Below are 12,009 nucleotides of genomic sequence, written 5' to 3'. Positions count from 1 at the left end.
TCAATTTATCCCTCCCCCACCCCCAAGGTAATTTTTTAAGCGGCTTTATATATTTCACATACTATACCATTCACCCATTTGCAGTGTACAGTTCAATGGTTTTAGTATATTCACACAGTTGTATGACCAGTACCACAATTTGAGGACATTTTTACCAGTCACTCTCCATTTCCCCTCAAAATCCTCAGTCCTAGGCAACCAACCACCCATCTACTTTCTGTCTCTATAAATTTGCCTATTCTGTACGCTTCTTATAAAGAGAGTCACACAACAGGTGGTCCTTTGTGACGGACTTCTTCCTCTTAGCATAATGTTTTCAAGGTTTGTCCTTGTCGTGTACCAGTACTTCATTCCTTTTATTGTCAAATAATATTCCATTTTAGGAATATACTATAATTTCTTTATCCACCGTCAGCCAATGGACGTTTGGGTTGATTCCACTTTTTGGCTGTTGTGAATAATGCCGCCAATAAACAATGTATACAAGTTTTTGTGGAGAAATATATCTTCATTTCTTCTGGGAATATACCTAGAAGTAGAATTTCTGGGCCATATGATAACTTTATGTCTAACCTTTTGAGGAACTTCCAGACATTGTCCAAGCAGCTGTACCATTTTACAGAGGCGTTTCATAAAAGCTCCCCGTGGTGAGTCTAGATACGATTATACTGTGCTGCTCATGTGGGCTGGAACCCTCTCTCTGCCTCATCTGGAAGTAAGATAACTGCAGAACAAAGATCAGCTTGTACCCGAAGGGGAGAATACTTTTAGAGCAGAACATCCGCCCCTTCCAAGGTGTTCTTTTCAACCTTCTCCATCCCTCAGCTCTTGATAGTAGTCCAAGGTCAACTGAGCTCTGACTAGAGGACTGGTCAGAGGAAGGAAGGAGGAAGATAACCTATGCACTGTCCACCTAGGTACGGGTTGGCTGCAAAGAGTTAAGCTGATCTGGAAAACTGATCTGTGGGTTAAGTGGAGCAGAGCCACAGATGTGTAATCCCCACTTCTGAGGATGTGACATCTCTTCTTGTAAGTGTCATCACTTAGTTGGTGCTATCTGGTAAAAACTGAGTCATGAGGTGCCGACAAAAATTCCTTGCACTCAATGTGAAACTTGAGGCATCTGCTCATTCCTGAGATATTCACAGCTGTCAGCCCCGTTTTGATGGTAAACAATTTGCTGCGGATGAAATCCTGCACTGTGACTTTCCCCCGCTTGTTTGAGAGAGGCATAGACCCAGGTGGTGTGCCCTTGAGAATCTGAGTGTGAGGGTGACCCGAGGATTGAGCAACCCCGCCTTTCACAGAGCCCTGTTGCCAAAGCAGCCCCAGTGGAGGAAGACAGAAACCAACCATATCGTCCCAGGAGCTTTTAAAGAACATTCCTTCCGCTGCAGATGTGCGTTTCCAAAGGGTGCCTGTGAACCAGCCTGAGTCTTGTTCTCCCTTCTTTGTGTTTGCAGCCACGGCACGGGGTACGATAGTGATAACCACACCACTCCCATCCTCTGTGGTGCCCAGTACAGGATACACACCCACGGCGTCTTCAGGGGCATTCAGGTGAGTATGCAGGGGCCCCAGATGCCTCTTTCCTTCCCAACAGTCTTTCACTTCCTTGCTGAAGGCCGTTTGGCCCTGGTAAGTCTGTTCCTAATTGTAGGCTCCTGTGACAGCAGGGACCCCCTCCTCTTCCACTGGGGCAGGTTAGGGGCCTCCTCCTCTCCAGAGGCCAGTTTGGACGTGGCCGCCTCCCTGACTCAGACCAGGATGCTTCCTGCAGAACCCCTTACCTTCCTCCTTCACTGCCTTAACTCACCTTCTCCCGGGTGGGCCGCGCACATCTTGTATCGGGGGGTAAATGAGCTTGAATTAATGACCTGGACTCTTGACTTGTAAGGAGACTTGGTCTGCAACGTAAAGTGCCCAAAGTTAGAGTCTATCATTGCTAATAATAACAATAATAACAGCACCATGTATGGCTGGACACTTTCTATATGCCAGGCATTGTGCTAAGTTTTATACATGGGCTTTCTTTTAAAGATAGGATTCATTTTTTTCGAGCAGTTTTTAGGTTTAAGGAAAAACAGAAAGTACAGAGAGTTCCCATATCCACCCCTCACCCCATCCCTTGGTCTCCCCTGTTATTAACATCTTGTATTGGTGGTACATTTGTTACAATGATGAGCCAATATTGATCCATTATTAACTGAAGTCCATAGTTTACGTTAGGGTTCACTTTGTGTGTTGTGTGGTTCTAAGGGAGAGTAAAGAAAGTAAAGTAAAAAGGCTGACGTTTTCTGAGAATTCAGGAAACTCGAGGGAAGGCCACCTCCAGGGAGCCTCTTTTCGTTGCTCAGAACCACGCGCAGCTACCAAGGGTCTGTGTTTGTGACTGTGGCATGTGACTCCGTGTCTGCAACATGAGGAACGGCTGAGATACTTTCACCGGCCTAGTCAGCACACTAGAAACAAATTGTGTGTGGGCCAAGTCCTCACGTGATGTGTGGGGCAAGCGCTCTGAGATGTCCTGATTAATGTTTCCAGAAGCATCATGGTGATAGAACAGCGTGCTCCCTCATCTCAGGCCTTCCAATGGTGGGAATAAAGGCAAGGGTTACAGAAATATGATGGAAATCAGATGGAAATTAGACAAGTACCGTCAGACTCTCTTCCACCAGGACTGACATTGACAACTCAGATTTATAGCCTATTGCCGTGTGTGCTGCCTTCAGGATGAATTAAAGGAAATGTAAAAAGCTCCTTTTGCCTTCCTTTCCACCAAGCGCAGTTTGTCAGACTCGCTGTCATGGCCTCTGATACACTCCAGACCAGTCGGGTGTTCATTTTCTGCTAGAGTAGACCAGTCGGACACAGCTGGCTCACCGTTTAAACTTAGGCCACATTTTGCCTTTAGGCACTGTGTCGCCCATCAATAGCAGAGCTATATGAGACTACTGTACGTTTTCTTCAAAAAGATCTCACGGTGCAAGGCAGTGTGAAATAGGAACGCAGACAGGAGCTTGGGGGTGGTGTGGGGAGTGCACAGGGCAGGAGTGCGTTAAGCTCCCAAGTGTTTCCAGGTCTTAACACAAACTATGGCCGTGCTCTTGGACCTCGACTGTACATCTGTGAGAGCACAAGGGATACAGTGATCCCTCAGGCACTTAACACTGTTCCTGTCTATGACTCATTGGTCCCAGGAGCCTAAGGGGCTTTTGCCTCACTGTTTCCCTGTAGCTCCTTTTCATGGAGGACCGGCCATGCACACACTCACTCACACAAGGTAAGGGGGATCAGAAGAATGCCCTGAGATGGACACGTGGAGTGGATGGAAGGCGGACACAGGGTTTCTGAGTGTCTCTAGTAAAGGATTGCCCTGGCTACACCATGGCCCTCCTGGAGTTTCAGCTCCCCTCGCAGACAGAACCTCCATATCCCAGGAGCTCCTTCTTCCTTGTCATTTACTCATATGTGGAAGGTCTGCTTAGTTGGGGGTTCATTTAACATCCTTTGTTTTTCTCTACTAAGGACTTCCCAACCCATTGCAGATTGGACCCAAGGTCATGTGGCCAGGGAGGGAATAGAATAGAACCTGGAGCTTTGGACTTCCAGACCTCACTGCCTCAAGAGGAGAAGCTGAGAGACAGGATGGATTGGGAGCTCTTCCAGTCACCAGCGTTTCTTTTCCAGATGCTCCAGATCAGCAGCACCAAACAGACTTTATTTCAAGTTCCCGTTCTGGTTGATAGCCATGATGATGTTAGAGCACTGCATTGTAGAATATACTGCTCTCTCACCCATTAGTGACATCTGCTGCGGGCGCCTCGGGTGTGGCGGGGAGTGGCTTAGGCCTCACATCCGCCATCCCTTCTTTGGGAATACTTCAACGCTCACTTTCCTTGGGACCAACGTGAATGTTCACATGTGCCTTAAAACCTCCGTTTCTCTTACACTCTGCTTGCAGGACGTGCGGCGAGTGCCCGGAGTAGCCCCGACTCTTGTTCGGTCGGCATCTGAGACCAGTGAGAAACGCCCCTTCATGTGTGCTTACCCGGGCTGCAATAAGAGATATTTTAAGCTGTCTCACTTACAGATGCACAGCCGGAAGCACACTGGTAAGTGCGTCCACTGTCCAGCCTTGGCTCTGGTGGCCTTTGGGCAGCGGTGGCCCAGGAGCCCCTGCTCCTGGCTCCTGCGCTGCTGGGACACAGGTGATTTCTGGGATGGAAAGTAGGTGCTGCTTTCAAAGATCTGGCCCAGGTGATGGGAAAAGGATGCCAGGTCATTTTGTATCCTGATTGTCCATCCTTTATTAAAGAAGGGTAGAGCAGAGTAGGTGGAGAGAGAATCCCACAGAATTAAAGAGACCTGTGTTTGAATTCTGGCTTCACCACCAGGTGGTGTGACCTTGAGCAAGTTACCTAACTGTTCTTCAAATTTCACTTACCTCACCTACCTTATACAATGGTTGAGACTAGATTAACTTCTAAAATCAAATTGAATTATAGGAGTTAGAGATGTGAAACATACAGTTCCTATGTTAATAGGTCTGAATAGATGATAGTGTTACTTTTATAATTCTATTAGTATCTTTTAAGGGAGAGGAGCTAGCCTGGGAGCTTGGTAATCAGATGATTCTGAGAACTTGATATGCAAGGTCATCACGAGACTTAGGAAAAGATAGTCCAAAGAAGAACTTAACTGCTTGGGTTAGTAATAACCAACCAGATAGGAATGGGAAAATGGCTTGTAGGTTTAATTTTTGTTTTTAATCTTTAAAAAAAGGGATGATGATTTTTGATGATGTTTTAAAGAAAACTGGATTTTCCCACAGGTCAAGGGGTCTGCCTCTGGGAAAGAGAGAATTGGCCATGTGCTGTTGTTGGCTGCCTTGAATGTGAACAGCCATTTCACAAATGTCTGCTCCTGGCCTTGTGGGCACTAGGTAGGAGTGTGGCTAGGTCTCCCCTACAGAAAAGCCGGGCAAAGCACAGGCTTTCCTGCTGGGGAGTTGCTACCATTCTTTCCACGACAGAAGGGAAGCTACATTGTTATGATTACCATTATTATTTTATTGTTACTGTGGACTTTGCTTTGGAGAAGCTGGAGAAGAAAGTGAGCTGCATTCAGATCTCTTTAGACCATTGGTCTTTGCTAAGCCATTGCGTCTGGAGGATGCAATTCTGGCATAGACCTGAGTTTGCCCTCAGTAAACCACTTGCTTTGGAGCTGAAGATGAGAGAACTAGTTGCATGTTATATTTTTACATACTTCCCCAAATGGGATCATTTGAAAACTATCTGTTAAGATTATAAGGCAAATGATAAGGTAAAGTTCTGCCTAGACGGATGTAATACATTGAAGTTAATGTGGTTGTAGAAATTTTAATGGGAAAGAGGCACTTAGAAAACAGTGAGGGTTAGATGTCTGTGGGAAGGGAAGGCAGTGGGCAAGATAGTCATGACCCAGACCCGCTGGAACCTTTAAGAAACGCTTCCTTGGGCTTCCCTGGTGGCACAGTGGTTGAGAGTCCGCCTGCCGTTGCAGGGGATGCGGGTTCGTGCCCCGGTCCGGGAAGATTCCCACATGCCGCGGAGCAGCTGGGCCCGTGAGCCATGGCCGCTGAGCCTGCGCGTCTGGAGCCTGTGCTCTGCAACGGGAGAGGCCACAACAGTGAGAGGCCCACGTACCGCAAAAAGGGCGGGGTATTTAACAACGCTGAAGTCCCCTTCTTAAAAGAGTGCCATCTTTTTGTATTTATTTATAATAATAGTACAGACTATTATGTTAAGTATTTTTATATTAAATACTTTCTATGTGCCAAATTCTCTACATGCATTATTTCATTTAATCCTCACGCACAATTATCCGGTGGTAGGATATAGGGAAGCGGGACTTAAACTCATGACTTTCAACTCCAAGTCACAGGCCCTCTTCTCAAAGAGTCTGTGGTCTGTTTTGGAGCCAAGACATACACAAATGAAAAGGGACACAGAGTGTGTGAATCTGGAGGTGCTGAGAAGACTTGCTCGAGTGAGCGTCGTTCGTTTCTTGGAGGAGGAAGGGCTTGGGTTAACCATCAAAGGGTTGGCAAGGTTGGGCAGAGGAAGTAAAGGATGAGCAGAAGCAGAAAGGCAGAGAAAAGACATGAGACTGAACAGGAGTGTTGCTTTTCCCAGGTTGAAGAGGTGAAGCTTAAGTTGCTGGGCTGGATATCAATAGAAAGTTAAGGAAAGGCTCCTGCCCTCAGGATTTTCCAGCTCGCGGCAGAACTCGACCTGGACACGGCCCCATGTTAGACATTCTGTAATAAGTTCTGTGATGAGGGAAGGAAGGGCTTTCTGTGTGAACATGAAGTTTCCAAGAAGGCATCGCAGAGAAAGCGGCGTTTGTGAGGGACGTGCAGTAGAGTTTTTGATGGGTTAGGAATCCGGAGATAGGGATGGAGGATGTTTAGTGTGAGCAAAGTACAAGACAGTTTTTGGGAATGGTGAGCTCTGTATAGCAGGAATATAGATTAATCAGGGAAACAGAGGGGGTCATGAGGCCGGAAGGGTAACCAGGCACTGCCCAGCAACAGAAAGAGCCGGCTGATCCTGGGAGGGCTTGCTCTCCATCCCAGAATGCTGGTGACTCAGAATTCTCATAAGAAGGTGGGATGGCCCAGGGTCACTCAGTGCATTCAGAGGGCGCAGTCCCCAGGATTTGGCTGAACTTTCTCCAGTGACGACAGGGGTGAGGCTTCTCCATTCTGAGGCAGGAGGTTGTGTAATCCCACTCCTGACTTCTCTTGGGTAAAGGGATACCGAAAACTCTAAAGGCTCTGGCTCCTGGTTTAACTTGAGCACCTCACAACCATGCAGCTGTTTATGCCTGACTCAGGAATGGGAAGTCAGTAGCAGAGAACACCACATCTTCAGGCCATAAAACATAAAACACTTACTTCACGGGGCTGGCTCCGAGGCACATCTATCCCAGAATTCTGCCTCAGACTCAGCCTAGGACTTAAGACTGCTTTGGTCTATTATTTGTTGAAATATTCTCTACCAGTACTTTCTGAGCACTGTCTCTGTGCTAGGCACTGGCCTAAGACCCTTATGTGGAGGGTCTGCTGTAATCTGCTTATAAATCCTTGGAAGTTGTCGGATTATTGGCTCCACTTCACAGTGAGGAAATGGTACTTCAACCAGCACTTTAAGTGGAAGAGCTGGATGTGACCCTAGTGTCAGACTCCAGAACCTGAATTCCCTTCACTTCTTTTTTTAAATTTATTTATTTTTGGCTGCGTTGGGTCTTGTGTTGCCGTGCGCAGGCTTTCTCTAGCTGCAGTGAGTGGGGGCTACTCTTTGTTGCGGTACGCGGGCTTCTCACTGCCGTGGCTTCTCTTGTTGCGGAGCATGGGCTCTAGGTGCTCAGGCTTCAGTAGTTGTAGCACGCGAACTCAGTAGTTATGGCACCCGGGCTTAGTTGCTCCGCGGCATGTGGGATTTTCCCGAACCAGGGATCGAACCCGTGTCCCCTGCATTGGCAGGTGGATTCTTAACCACTGCGCCACCAGGGAAGTCCCCCTCCGTTCACTTCTAACGCATCCTTATTCACGCAACCCCCTTCTATGCCTCCTGCCCATGAGTGTATGTGTAGGCGGGCCTTTAACCTCACACTGCGGTTGGCAGCCCATCCCTGAAACCTTCCACCCAAGTGCCTTCAGCATTTTGGGATCCCTTCAGTCCCAGTAAGAGAAGTTGCCTCTAATGAGATCTTCATTTCCAGTATCATTTTCAAACGGAATATGTGTCTTCCCCAAGGTGAGAAGCCATACCAGTGTGACTTCAAGGACTGTGAGCGAAGGTTTTCTCGTTCAGACCAGCTCAAAAGACACCAAAGGAGACACACAGGTTTGTAGGCTCCCTTCTCGTTGCTGGCAGTGTGTTCCCTCGGGTCATGGTTGATTTTGTGATTCTCTTTATTGTTCAATATGGATGTGAGAGGGTCAGCCATTTGTTTGTTTAGTTTCTCCAATAATTTTTCCCCCCCTAATCTCTGGGGATTTACCTTCCCTTAAAGGGCGGGGGAAAGAAGAAGAAGAAAGGAAAGAAAAAGAAACATCCCATATTTCCCCTGAAAACCACAGAGCCATGATATTCCCATTAGCAATTTGCTGTTGATACACTGAGTGTCAGTAAAGAACATGGGTGGTGGAGAGCAAAATCCCATTTGTAGTGTGTGATTCACTTTTTCAGTCTCAGACACAGCTGAGAACTTGGTGAGAAGCTGGACGTTTGTGGTTAAACCGTAGTTGTTCCCAAGACCACAGGTCTTCAAAGATTACTGTGTAGAATCAGGTGGTTCCTGCTGGGCCTGGGGTACTGGGGAAACCTGAGGGCGAGGCAGATACTGTAGGCGTGGCTGGAGATGCCTGGCTCCTCGGGCCGCCGGGAAGCAGGACTCGTGGGCCTTGCTTTGCCCCACATGGTTAGGGCCACGGCTAGACCTTCTCTGTCCGTTTAGGTGTGAAACCATTCCAGTGTAAAACTTGTCAGCGAAAGTTCTCCCGGTCTGACCATCTGAAGACCCACACCAGGACTCATACAGGTAAAACAAGTGCGTAAACTTTTCTTCACATTTATTTTTCATTATTTTTTTAAACTACTGTTGAATGGAGTTGCTTGTGATGAGAGAGACTGGAGAAAACAAGTGTAAAAGTTCTAAGCAGGTTTAGATTCAGTGGAGAGAAAGCACAGTGCATGGCTATCTTTAAATAGCAACATTGTTTAAGAAGGAATGAGGGTGGGGGACACAGAGCATAAGAGATGTGAAAAGAACTCTTTTCTTGAGTGTCCAGAATGAAGTGAAGAGATAAGCTAGGTCCCTGCTGTTCCCAATTTGTTGCATCACATTTTTATCAACTCAGTTTGATAGGATAATCAACCTTACAGAAAAACAGCAAAAATTCTAGCAAGCCAAACACTTATTTTCCTGAAAGTTTGCGTTTCACAGCACTATTTTCAGAGGACTGAATCTTTGCTCTGCTAAAAGTTAGTGTTGCAGGAGCAGTCATGGTTTCTGCCAGACCCATATCAGCGTGTGGGTATTATTTCCTTTGTACTAGAATAGAGAGGGGAATAGGACATTAATTCACTGGCTGCTGGAAGTTTTTGCTTCTCCACAAGGCTGGTGTGATTCGTAATGAAAATAACACCATCTTTGTTGTGTGTTTTCTAGCTTTGGAGGGAGGGCCAATGCTTAGGTTATCTCATTTTATCTTCGCAACATCCTTGGAAGAAGAGGAGGGTAGGCACGTTTTATCCCCATTTTACAGATGAGGAGGCTGAAGCACATGATAAAATGACTTTGTCTAAAGTCCCAAAGCTAGTAAGTAGCAAACCCAGTTCTGTTTTCTCCCAGCCCACCTACCCACTGCCTTCTTTGTTGGGGAAAGAGCCTGGGTTCACCTTGCAGCCCAGGGAGGATAGAGAATAAAGAAGAGACCCAAGGTCAGCAGAGTTGAATTCCATTGAGAGACTGAGGAGAATGATGACTGGCAGGAGGAGAGGTTGGGATTTGTCCATCAGGAGGTGTTCTTTGACAGCATGGCTGGCAGTTGGAGGTGGGGGGGCGGACAGGAACCAGATCAGAAAGAGCAGAGGAACAGTGAGTAGGAGGTGAGGGAAATGGGAGGTCATGAGCCCCTGTGGAGTCCTGGATTCTCAGCCCCAACAGGCTGTACGTACTGACAGTCAAGGCTACCTGTGCCCCAGAGTTGGTGGGATGGGCATCTCATTCCGTTACTCACGTGCCTTTGGTGTCACTTCTTTGCCTTCGTCCTGAGCTCATAACTTGGTGGGAAAGAGTTATCATCGCTTGTACCCTGCCCCCTACCCGGTGCATATCTGTATATGTACAAAGTGATCTATGTCACCAGCAGATTGTTTAATGCTCTATTTGACTGGCTTCCAGTTCTGACCCTGGAACAGCGCCTCTCCTGGGACATTTCTCAGTGCTTGCCCCATCCACTAGTTCTCAGAGAAAGCAACGTGGGACTAGCCATATCCTGAGAACATCCCCAGGTGGTACGGGAATAGGCTCCTGCAACGTTTTTACTTAGGATAAAGCTATGGCTGTATTTCCATTATGTCGAGGTCCAATGCATTGAGGTATGTTGCAGCAACATGTGTGGGCTTTGGAATCAGACAGACCTGGATTTAAGTCTTGCCTGGGTCTGCCCTCACCAGAGGTCCAGCTTCATCTGTAGAGTGGGGATAATAATGCCGGCCTTACAGGCTGCTGTAAGGAGTACATGAAATTATATATATGTGTGTGTGTGTGTGTATATATGTATGTATATATATATATTTGAATATATATGTATGTATATATGTGTGTGTGTGATATCCCAGCACAAGGCTTGGCACGTATTAGGCATTCATAAATGCTGGTTATCTTCCCTATCCAAAATGAGGCTTGGAAGGATCTTCTGAGGCCTCCTTAGGTGGAGAAGCCTCAATTTTTTGGCAAGCTTGTTAAAAATCTCAAAACCGTACCTCAGTTAGAATCTTCTGTATAATGGGTGATGTGCTGAGTAACCCTTTAAGGTGAAAGAAGCAAATACCGTGTGCACTGATGTCAGTGATTTATTTAAAAAACACCCAGCCCATCCAGAATATCTCTACAGACAGAGATATTAAAGCTACAGTCACAGCTCTGCTACTGGGTGGCCGTCAATCAACAATATCCAGGGTGATGATCCTGAGGCCCTTGCCTCCCAATTAAGCTCAATTCCCTCCTTAAACAGCAAAGGGGAAACATTTACACAGTTCACAAAACAGTCTAATGGCAGGGGTTTTACCAAATGTTTTTCCCCCTTAATTAAATATGAATTGCCCAGACATTTCCATTAACTAGACTCCTTCTTTCTCTCCCATTTCCCAAGTCTTCTGACTCAATGACACTTTATAATTGTCACAGTATTTTAATCCTTAAGGCCCCAGAGGTGCTGCCACTTCAAGGCTGCCTGTGAGATGGGCCCGATTTGTTAGCTTAGGGAAAGAGTTAGAGAGAATCTGGAGTGGGTGTCTCGTGATGATTTAATTTGGGCCTTTGATGCTTGAACTTGCGCCCCATCTCTCCACCGCAAGTGTCTCTGACTGGCCATTGTGTCAACAGGTGAAAAGCCCTTCAGCTGTCGGTGGCCCAGTTGTCAGAAAAAGTTTGCCCGGTCAGACGAATTAGTCCGCCATCACAACATGCACCAGAGAAACATAAGCAAACTCCAGCTGGCGCTTTGAGGGGTCCACGCCAGGCACCGCTCTGTGTCTCGGGCAGGACAGTGTGTGAACTACTTTCAAAGCTGACTTTAGCAGTCCTCCTCACTCGCCTCTCTAAGAAGGAAATGGAGGCTGATCTTCTTCATCCAGCCTCTGAGAAAGATGCCTGTACTACTGGATCCTACCAGGTTTGCCCAGAGGAGTTGGTCTCTACTTAGCCGACTTTTAGTTGACTCATAAGGCTCTGGAGAAGTGGCTGTCAGCGTCCAGTTAGTGAAAAGCCCATTGCCATTTGGTCTGGATTTTCCACTGTTAAGAAGAGCCGTTGATGGTAATGTTCCCCCCTGCCCCTTCTCCCTTTATGCTCATTTTCATGGGGAATGGCGTCGTTGTACCTTTTTCCATCATAGAGTATTTATAGGCCAGGGCATGTGGATGTGTCTGCTAATGTAAACTTTGTCATGGTTTCCATTTACTAACAGCAACAGCAAGAAATAAATCAGAGGGCGAGGCACTGGGGGTGAGTCCCGTCCGACATTCCGGAGCTTAGGCAGGCCGCTAACCTGGAAAGCAGGATGTAGCGCCACCAGGCAACTTTTAAAACTCAAGCATTTCAAGCCGCTGAAAAAAGAATCAGAGCTAACCAGTACCTCTGCAGAGATATCTAAAAGAATCTTTTATCATTCAGTTAATTCAGTGTAACATTAGCACAATGCTCTTAAGAAACCGTGCTTGAGGATCTGAG

The 12,009-nt window shown here is 46.9% G+C and overlaps 1 protein-coding gene across 11 annotated transcripts in view; it reads left to right on the top strand.

The window, feature by feature from the left end:
- The window catches only part of WT1 (WT1 transcription factor), a 48,197-nt gene extending 36,420 nt beyond the window's left edge, over positions 1 to 11,777 (top strand). For 4 of the 11 annotated variants that reach the window (XM_065881356.1, XM_065881353.1, XM_065881350.1 and 1 more), the window contains 5 exons: positions 1,464 to 1,560; positions 3,965 to 4,115; positions 7,806 to 7,895; positions 8,509 to 8,592; positions 11,164 to 11,285. In XM_065881356.1, the coding sequence (XP_065737428.1) occupies positions 1,464 to 1,560; positions 3,965 to 4,115; positions 7,806 to 7,895; positions 8,509 to 8,592; positions 11,164 to 11,285 (544 nt within the window). Of the gene's footprint in view, positions 1 to 1,463; positions 1,561 to 3,964; positions 4,116 to 7,805; positions 7,896 to 8,508; positions 8,602 to 11,163 lie in introns of all 11 variants that reach the window. The other 7 variants (XM_065881359.1, XM_065881351.1, XM_065881355.1 and 4 more) reach the window with 4 other exon arrangements.
- The last annotated feature ends 232 nt before the right edge of the window (positions 11,778 to 12,009 follow it).

This window comes from Phocoena phocoena, chromosome 8 (assembly GCF_963924675.1).
Source record: "Phocoena phocoena chromosome 8, mPhoPho1.1, whole genome shotgun sequence".
In the NCBI taxonomy this organism is placed as follows: Eukaryota; Metazoa; Chordata; class Mammalia; order Artiodactyla; family Phocoenidae; genus Phocoena; species Phocoena phocoena.
The sequence above is the reverse complement of the archived record's forward strand: the minus strand, read 5'-3'. Positions and strand labels throughout refer to the sequence as shown.